The sequence below is a fragment of the Saccopteryx bilineata genome, chromosome 1, assembly GCF_036850765.1.
Source record: "Saccopteryx bilineata isolate mSacBil1 chromosome 1, mSacBil1_pri_phased_curated, whole genome shotgun sequence".
Taxonomy (NCBI): Eukaryota; Metazoa; Chordata; class Mammalia; order Chiroptera; family Emballonuridae; genus Saccopteryx; species Saccopteryx bilineata.
The window spans coordinates 305,825,368-305,835,067 of record NC_089490.1 but is presented as its reverse complement, the minus strand read 5'-3'; the positions used below and the strand labels follow the sequence as shown (position 1 = coordinate 305,835,067).

The 9,700-nt window shown below is 42.9% G+C and overlaps 1 protein-coding gene across 2 annotated transcripts in view; it reads right to left on the bottom strand.

Annotated features, from left to right (window-relative positions):
- Positions 1–7,998: 7,998 nt before the first annotated feature.
- Positions 7,999–9,700, bottom strand: part of TMPRSS4 (transmembrane serine protease 4) — a 32,715-nt gene continuing 31,013 nt past the window's right edge. For both annotated transcript variants that reach the window (XM_066245788.1, XM_066245799.1), the window contains exons 12-13: positions 8,986–9,135; positions 7,999–8,570 (exon numbers count right to left, since the gene is read on the bottom strand). In XM_066245788.1, the coding sequence (XP_066101885.1) occupies positions 8,559–8,570; positions 8,986–9,135 (162 nt within the window). In that variant the 3' untranslated portion in view covers positions 7,999–8,558. The remainder of the gene's footprint in view (positions 8,571–8,985; positions 9,136–9,700) is intronic.

The following is a 9,700-nucleotide window of genomic DNA, read 5'->3' as shown; positions in this document are numbered from 1 at the left end:
TGATAATAATAATATAACAATGAACAAGGCCCTTCTCTGAGTACTTTCTATGTATTAAGTCATTTAATCCTCAAACAATCCTATAAAGGAAGTTGATATGAAGGAGGACTAATATCATTATTAGTCCCATTTTACAGATAAAAAGACAGAGAAACAGAGACATTAAGTGTTTGTATAGAAAGAAGTCTGGAAAGATACACATTCAACTGAGATCGGTGGCGGCCTCTGGGAAGGTGACTGGGGATTGGACTCTTTACTTTAACCCTTCTAGATTGTTCAAATTTTTGTAACTATGTAGTATATTTGTCACAGACACACATGCACACGCGCACGCGCACACACACACAGGCACTCAGATTCTTCTCTCTTTACTACAGTGTCAGCCCACACTTATCCTTTTAGTTTTCCCTTCTGTCCTTCTCTTTCATGCTGGTCTCTGAACACAGGGCTTCTTCCTGCCCCATTCCTTGGTGCTTGCTGTTCCCTCCAGCTAGAACTGCCTCCAGGAATGGGTGCACGCCCTGTGACCCTGTGGTTGTATTTCAAATGTCACTTTCCGATATCATTTTAATACACTTATATTACAGCGCTCCTCACTTCCTTGTAAAATTCTGCCTTAGCTTGCCCGCCACCCTAAGGTCCTCTTTATCTCCCTCTCCCATGTCCCTCCTAGTACCTGGTCCAATTTCCCCGCAGAGCTCTACGTTGGTGTGATGGCTGACATTTAGGTGGAGATCTCCTCATGGAGATGGCTCAGGACTCAGAGCTGCGAGAGTCAGGCTCATGCTCAAGCTTCAGGCTCTTCTCATGGGATTCAGCTCCCTCCCTTCCCAGTGGAAAGGGAGAGGATCTTTACCACCAAACATATCTCTGTACCCTTCCTTCCAGAATTGGTGAGGGTCTACTGTGAGTCTGAGTTAGTCATGGTGCAAATGTCTGGTGCCTTCTTGGCCACCCTGGTGGGATCACTTATGTTCTGAATATAGAATGCAAGAATAGGCCTCTCTTAGCACAAGTCCAGATCCAGAAAGAGCACAAGCACTTCAAGTTTAACTGCTGAATTTTACCTCAAATATTCCATGAGGTATGATGTTTCTAAGTGCTATCTGTCTATCTATCTATCTATCTATCTATCTATCATCTATGTTCCATTTATATCTGTCTCTATATGTATATAATATATATTATATATTTTTCATTATCATTCCATTTTAAGTACATTTTTTTCTTTATTATTTATTTATTTATTTTTGTATTTTTCTGAAGCTGGAAACGGGGAGAGACAGACAGACTCCCGCATGCGCCCGACCGGGATCCACCCAGCACTCCCACCAGGGGGATGCTCTGCCCACCAGGGGGCGATGCTCTGCCCCTCCGGGGTGTTGCTCTGCCGCCTGGGGCAGAGGCCAAGGAGCCATCCCCAGCACCTGGGCCATCTTTGCTCCAATGAAGTCTCTGTTGCGGGAGGGGAAGAGAGAGACAGAGAGGAAGGAGAGGGGGAGGGGTGGAAAAGCAGATGGGCGCTTCTCCTGTGTGTCCTGGCCGGGAATCGAACCCGGGACTTCTGCATGCCAGGCCGATGTTCTACTATAATTTATTTTTTGACCTATAAATTATTTAAGTGTTTTTAACATCAAATATGTATTTATATTTTAAAAATTATTGTTTGTAATTTCTTTATAACTTAATAGCAATACAATCAGAGAGCTTAATCTGTTTGACAGTCTAAAGACAGCCTTCTTAGAAAACTTAAGTATTCTGAGTTAAATTTACATCTTTTTTTTTTTTAAGGAAACACGTTGTTTTAATTTCAGTGCCTAGAAAAAAATCCAGGTTCACATTACATAATATTTGACACTGATATATTAAGAACATGACCAACATAACAAGAAATGAGGAGACAGAAGAAAACATTTAAGCAATTTATAAATAAAGGGGTAAAGGTACAGTTGATTGATATTCTAATCTTTCCTACTTCTGAAGAAGGAAAGAAATTATCCATGCTTTCCTCAATGAGAAAACAAGAAGAGGACCTCAGGACTGGCACAGAAGTCTCTGCTGTGCTTTCTTATTTATTATAAACTTACCTCTTATCACTTTATTATGAGATTCAATCCTAGGCAAGCAGGAGCCCCAGGGAAAAGGGATGTGAAGCAGGGAGAGAGAGAGCAAATGTAAGGTGACATGATACTGAGCTGATGCAGCTGGTTGCTGAATCACAGGGACTGTCCCTGGGGAACCAGGGCTTCTCTGAATAGTTCCTTCTTTGGGAAGAAGTCTGAGTAATTTATCTACCGGCTTCTTCTTGCCTCCTGTCTTTCTTTAATCGACATTTATCCCATAGACAATAATTTTCGTGCTGTGTTACTCATCCTTCCCAGTTTGCTGGCTCTGGGTGCTGGAGCTACTGGGGTTCTCGCTGTGGTGGGTGCAACAAAGACCAGCCAAGCCAAAGCCCAGCCCTGGTTCCAGGGATGGTGGAGACCAATGTTGGGCTAGGTCGCTAGGAGAAGAGGTGATGGCCAGTGCCAGAGCTTGAGATCCAGGAAAATGAAAGGGCCAGAGTGAGTGACTATAGCCTAGGGGAGAGAGAATGGGGGACACAGGCAAGGCTGAGTAGAAACTGGTGGGAGAACCAAACGGGGTCTGGTGGATGCTCGTACTATTTCTGAAATGGGTTAAGACTTACTTTATGAGCCTGACCTGTGGTAGCACAGTGGATAAAGTGTTGAACTGGAAATGCTGAGGTCGCTGGTTCGAAACCCTGGGCTTGCCTGGTCAAGGAACATATGGGAGTTGATGCTTCCAGCTCCTCCCCCATTCTCTCTCTCTGTCTCTCCTCTCTCTCTATCTGTCTCTCCCTCTCCTCTCTAAAATGAATAAATAAATAAAAAAAAAAGACTTACTTTATGAACTAGTAAGTAGTTCATATTGATTGGCTGCATTTTTCTGCAAAGAGAAGCTTTCTTCCTTACTACTTTGGGCCATCTTGTTACTTGAAAGCAGATTTCTATGACAAAGCAGAATGCTTGAATTTTTTTCTCTTAAAATACCATTTCTGGCCCTGGCTGGTTGGCTCAGTGGTAGAGCATCGGCCTGGCGTGCAGAAGTCCCGGGTTTGATTCCCGGCCAGGGCACACAGGAGAAGCGCCCATCTGCTTCTCCACCCCCTCTCCTTCCTCTCTGTCTCTCTCTCCCCCTCCCGCAGCGAGGCTCCATTGGAGCAAAGATGGCCCGGGTGCTGGGGATGGCTTCTTGGCCTCTGCCCCAGGCGCTAGAGTGGCTCTGGTCGCAACAGAGCGATGCCCTGGAGGGGCAGAGCATCACCCCCTGGTGGGCGTGCCGGGTGGATCCCGGTCGGGCGCATGCGGGAGTCTGACTCTCTCTCCCCGTTTCCAGCTTCAGAAAAATACAAAAAAAAAAAATACCATTTCTGAGTACGAACTTGGTGTAATAGCCAACTCCAGTGGTGACAAAGGGGTTGTGGTTTTTTTCTTTCTCTTTGTTTACAAGTTTCAACTGGTATATCTTCCTGGTGAATTGAATTTTTTAGATTATGTAGTGATTCTCTTTATCTTAAAGACAGTTTTGTCTTTTTGTCCTAAATATCTATTTTATTTTATTTCAAAGGTTTTATTTATTCATTTCTTAGAGAGGTGTGTGTGGGAGAAAGAGGGAGAGAGAGAGAGAGAAGGGGTGGCAGGAAGCATTAACATGCAGCCACCTCCCGTACAGGCTTTGACCTGGGCTTTGAAACGGCGACCTCGGCATTCCAGGTCAACCCCTCATCCACAGTGCCACAAAGGCCATGCTTAAATCTTTATTTAAAAAACATGTTATACAGTAAAGCTTTTCCAGCTAAATCTGGTTGAGTGGTTGCTTTCCATATCTGTTTAAATCTCTTTAGTTTTAATGGTTCTGTAACCTAATGTTCTGGGTGTGTCTTTTATAAATAACAGGTAATTTGATTTTACATCTGTAATCACTTTGAGTATATATATTAATTGTGATAATTGAATTGTTTATTATTGATGCTTTTGTTTTTACTGTCCTACTTTGTACATTTTATTTGTGCTTTCTCTTCTTTTCTTTCATTTTCTCCTCCTTCTTTTGAGTTTGCTTGATTTTTTTGTTTTTTCTTAATCTATGTCTTGTTTTTATTGTTTTGGAAGTTAAACACTATTTCCATTCTTCTGACCACTTAGAATACTGTATATACTCTTCATATATCATAACTTTCATCAATATTTAAACTTCATTACTGAGCAATTTAACAGCTTTAGAATATTTTAACTCTAATTACCACCTCCCCCAACTTATATACAATGGTTGTCCTATATTTTAGTTAGACTTCTAGAAATTAACTCACAAAATGGTGTTATTATTTTATGTAGATGAAGTTTGTTTAGGTTTACCTACATTTTTACCGGTTGCTTTACTCTTCCTTCTCGCATCTCAGTTCTTCCTTTTAGGATCATTTTCCTTTTTCCCAAGGTCCATATCTTACATGTTCCTCTAGAGAAGATCTGTTGGTGTTCAACTTTCAGTTTTTTCTTTCCTGAAAATGCCTTTATTCTTGAAAGATAGTTTTGTAAGGTTCACAATTCTTGATTGACCATTATTATCTCTTGCCATACTGAAGATAAAATGCCACTGTCTTTTAGCTCCCTTCTTGCTGTGGGGAAGTCTCCTATTCGTCTAATTGTGGTACCTTTGTGGTCTGGTAGGTGATCTAGGTTTGACCTCTGGCTGCTGTAAAGAATTTTTTTTTTCATTTGTGATGTTTTGAAGTTTTTCTATAATGTGCTGAGGGGAGGATTTGTTTTAATATTCCTACCTTATTTGTGTGTGTATGTTTTATATGTATAGACTGTGGTGGCTATGCTGTATCTGTACATTCATGCCTTCAGTCAGTTCTGGAATTCTCAGCAGTTACCTCTTTGGATATTGTTTTTCCTTTATTCTTTCTATTTTCTCCTTCAGGGGCTCTAACTGGATAGTTAGACCTTATCATTTTAGCTTCCATGGTTCCTAGGCTTGTTTTTACATTAAAAAAAATCTCATTATCTCTTTCTGCTGCAACCTTAGTAACTTTTTCAATCTCTCTTTCAGTTCATTAATGCTCTCTTCAGACATGTCTTAAATGCTGTTGATCCTAAACATTCACTTTTTAACTTAAGAAATTATAATTTTTAGGCCCTGGCCGGTTGGCTCAGTGGTAGAGCGTTGGCCTGGCGTGCAGGAGTCCTGGGTTCGATTCCCAGCCAGGGCACACAGGAGAAGCGCCCATCTGCTTCTCCACCCCTCCCCCTCTCCTTCCTCTCTGTCTCTCTCTCCTCCTTCTGCAGCCAAGGCTCCATTGGAGCAAAGTTTCCCCGGGCACTGAGGATGGCTCTGTGGCCTCTGCCTCAGGTGCTAGAATGGTTCTGATTGCGGCAGGGTGATGCCCCAGAGGAGCAGAGCATCGCTCCCTGGTGGGCATGCCGGGTGGATCCCGGTCGGGCGCATGCGGGAGTCTGTCTGACTGCATCCCCGTTTCCAACTTCAGAAAAATACAAAAAAAAATTATAATTTTTATTTCTAAGAGCTCTGTTTGGTTCTTCATATCTGCCTGCAATTTTTGCTTGATTATTAAAATGTCCATTTTTAAAAACAGAAGCTAACAAGGGTTAATAAAGATGTGGATAAATTGGAAACTTGTACACTGTTGCTTAGAATGCGAAATGGTGCAGCCATTGTGGAAAACAATAAAAAATAATAAAAATAGAATTACCGCATGACACAGCAACTCCACTATGGGTATACATCCAAAAAAATTGAAAGCAATATCTTTTTAAAATTTTCTCTTTAGTGAGAGAGATAGAGAGAGGGACAGACAGACAGGAAGGGAGAGAGATGAGAAGCATCAATTCTTTGTTGCAGCACCTTAGTTGTTCGTTGCTTTTCTCATGTGTGCCTTGACTGGGGGCTACAGCCAAGCCAGTGACCCCTAGCTCAAGCCAGTGACCTTGGACTCAAGCCAATGACCATAGGGTCATGTCTATGATTCCAGGGGTTGCTCAAGCCAGCAACCCCTGGTGAGCCTGCACTGAAGCTAGATGAGCCCACACTCAAGCTGGTGACCTTGAAGTTTCAAACCAGGGTCCTGCTCAGCATCTCAGGCTAACGTTCTATCCACTGTGCCACTGCCTGATCAGGCTGAAGATATGTCTTGACAATATATCTGCACACCCATGTTCATAATAGCATTACTTACAATAGGTAGAAGCACCCCAAATGTTCATCAATAGCTGGATGAATAAACAAAATGTGGTATAAATAAGGGAACATTATTCAACTTTGAAAAAGAAGTTCTGACACATTCTACAAAATAAATGAGCCTTGAAGACAAAATAAGCCAGGAACAAAAAGGCAAATTCTGTATGATTCCTCTTATGAGGTGCCTAGAATAATCATATCCATAGAGACAGAAAGCAGAATGGTGGCTGCCAGAGGCTGGGGGAGGATGGAATGGGGGAGTTCTTGCTGAATGGTTATAAGTGTCAGTTTCGCAAAGTGAAAATATTTCTGGAGATGAATGGTGGTGACGGTTGCACAAAAATGTGAATATACTAAATGCAATCAAATCATATGCTTAAAAAAGGTTAAGATGGTAAAATCTGTGTTATATGTATTTTATCATAATTAAAAATAATTTTAAAGTATGGAAAAACATTTATTTTTAATTTATTTAAAGGTTTCACAAGTTATTATCATATTGGAGGCCTTATAGTTAGTAGTTTATAGCATGAGCTCTACAGTCAAAATGCTCGTGTAACACCAGGCGAGGTGTTTAACCTCATTGTATCTTAGTTTTCTTATCCATAAAATGGAGAGAAGAGAGTAGTTATCTCATAGGTTTATGTATTAAATAAATCAGTGTATCATGTAGTACTTAACTAGTGTTGGGTACAGACAAATGTTCTATAGTATTAGTAATTGTTAGAATTACTTGATAATTTTAACATCTAAAGTCCTCAGGATTCTAAATTTGCTGATTTTGGTGATTCTTGTTCATGGTGGTTTTTTCCTCTTTAAGAAACTTGACTGACCTTTGATTGTGAACTTACATTTGGAGGATCTTTGGGAAGCCCAAGACTCTAAACTTGGGATGTTTTCCTTCTCCATTAGATTTGCCTCCTTCAGCTGTCCCTGCTTCCTGTGGGAGTCCTTGGTTCAGCTCCCCACGCCACCGTGGGTCTGGGTTTAGTTCTGTTCCTTGTCCCCAGGGCAACCCAAAATTTTAATTAGCCGTTGCTTCCAGATCTCCAACTTAGTTTTAGCTCATGACTTTGATAGATTTATTATTTATTTATTTTTGAGGATTTATGTTATGTCCTAAGAACCTAATAAGACATTAACAAGTGTATTTTATCTAGGATTTGAGTAAAATAAAGCAAGAGCGTCCTCAGAATACTGGGACTTCCATACTTGAGCCAGAGAAGTCTACTGGGACTTACTTCTGTGATTGCAGAAACTTATATTCCCAGAACCCAGCTTAGAGACCACCCCATACTTGGCAGGTGATAAATGATTAAAAAAAAAAGAATTATAAAACCACACCCAGGGTTGTCTAGGCAGAAGTTAGGACTCTGAGGTGCACTATCTCTTTCCAGGCACTTGGGGAGCCATGATTCAACATCATCCTTGAATGCCTAAGTCATCTCCCTCCCAAGCCATGGATTCTCTCGAGCCCATGGCTGATATCACAGGGAGGGGGAGGGGAGGAGGGCAGAGGAAGATGGCCTGTGTGGGTAGGAGACTTGTCCACCTGGCTTCCCTGGTCTGAAGCTCATTATTGCTCCTACTCAGCGACTCTGGTCTCTATGTCTCCCTTTCCCCCAACTCTCTACTCTGGGAATTAATTGTCTTCCCAAGACCTGTCCCTACCCAGGGGGAATAAAATTGTGGTTCAACAGTCATAGCCCAGTTCTTATTAAGCAGCCTAGTCAGACTATATCAAAGACTTCATATACCTGTTTAATGAATGCGGCCATATTGGTAACAATAACAACACCAGTAAATACAGTAGTTGGGCCAGCAGCAGGACAGTGCGTTTTACATTTCAGCTGGTTCCTTGCCCTGGTAGACTTGGAGATGGGTTCAGAAGGAGGGGGCTGGATCACACCCTTTTCTCCCTCCATTCCAGCTCTTGTTTATCTGGGCTCTCACCAGAGAGCCTACTTCTCTTCAGTGAGGTGGAAATGTTCCTTCTGGGCTTAGCAATGCCTTCTGAGACTTTGGCCCAGAGACTGGCCTGTTTCCTGGGCTGTGTCTTTCTCCTTGGGATGTTGGGAGCACCGGGGGGACACTTAGCTGGGTCTGCTGCCTTCCTCTTGGATGCATCTGGGCTATGGGTCTCTTACAAGAATGGAGACCCTTTGTTGCACCAAAAAATGCTGAGGCTGTAGACAGAGAGGTGTGCCCAAGAACTCTTGCTCTGTGTCTGGCTTCTGGAGGATCCCCAAGTGGGCAGGAAGGAGGGAAGCAGTTTCTGACACTGCAGAGGGGCAGTGACTTCATGGCTCAGACTAAAATAAGAGACCAACAAAGAGAGAGTCAGCTGAACAAAGTAGTGACATGTGCACAATTAATCTTCCTTGTCTGAGGCTCTTTGCTTCTCTCTCTACCCTCTGGGGATGTCTCATAAGCCTTTTCACCTTCCTTCTCATCAGAATCTGTTCTCTGGAAAGTATCAGTCTCATTCTGCTAGAAAATAGACAGTGATAAAGCTGGGTGTGTCCCATTATGCATTTAAGGGAGCCTCTGATCTAAGGGATTTCAGCTCTTAATGATGAATTCTAGGCTGTGACTTACTGGTAGGGAAAATTATTTGGGATATAAAAGGTTGTCTCAGAGACATTTAAATTAAACCTAAGGATGGTTTGGTATCCTAAGGATAGAGGAAGGAAAAGAGGGCCCAATAGACAGGGCAAGCTTGCTCACCTTCCAGACACTGTAGATCCAGTTGAGATAGGCTGCGACTTTGGTGTATACTCCTGGGGTACTTGGGCCCCCGCAGCCATGGCCCCAGCTCACGATGCCCACAACTTGCCACTGGCCAGAATGATACATCAGGGGCCCACCACTGTCACCCTTTGAGAAAGCAGAGCAGGGGCTGCTGGGTAAGGCAGGCAGAATGGGGTAGAGGGGTGGGCTTCTCTTTCTTCCCCTTTTACTGGTCCACCTGTTGTTCTGCACTCCTCAGCGTTCTCTGCTGGTCTGCCTCACTTCCTCTGCTCACACTGTTCCTGTGGCCTAGAATGTCCTTCTCTTTTGGGCTAAAGTGTTCTTTAGAGGTCAAGTAAATTATGGGTGTGCCTGTAGCCCCCTTTCTCGGAGACCCACAACCCATACCGGCAGATTGAAGGCTCTAAGGGGTCCTACAGCAAGGAAGCCTGGTTATCTCTGTTTAATATAGTACCCAAGTGTATTTAACCACCAATGGAGCATCTATTTCAGCCCAGGCCGTGTTCTAACAGTTGGAATTCCATCAATGAAAAGAATAAGGATCCTTGCCTTCAGGAAGCATAGAATCAAACGGAGCAGGTGGTGGTAGGGGGATAAACAAGCACACAACAAGACAGACAAAAAGCCTGACCAGACAGTGGTGCAGTGGATAGAGCGTCAAACTGGGACACAGAGGACCCAGGTTCAAAAC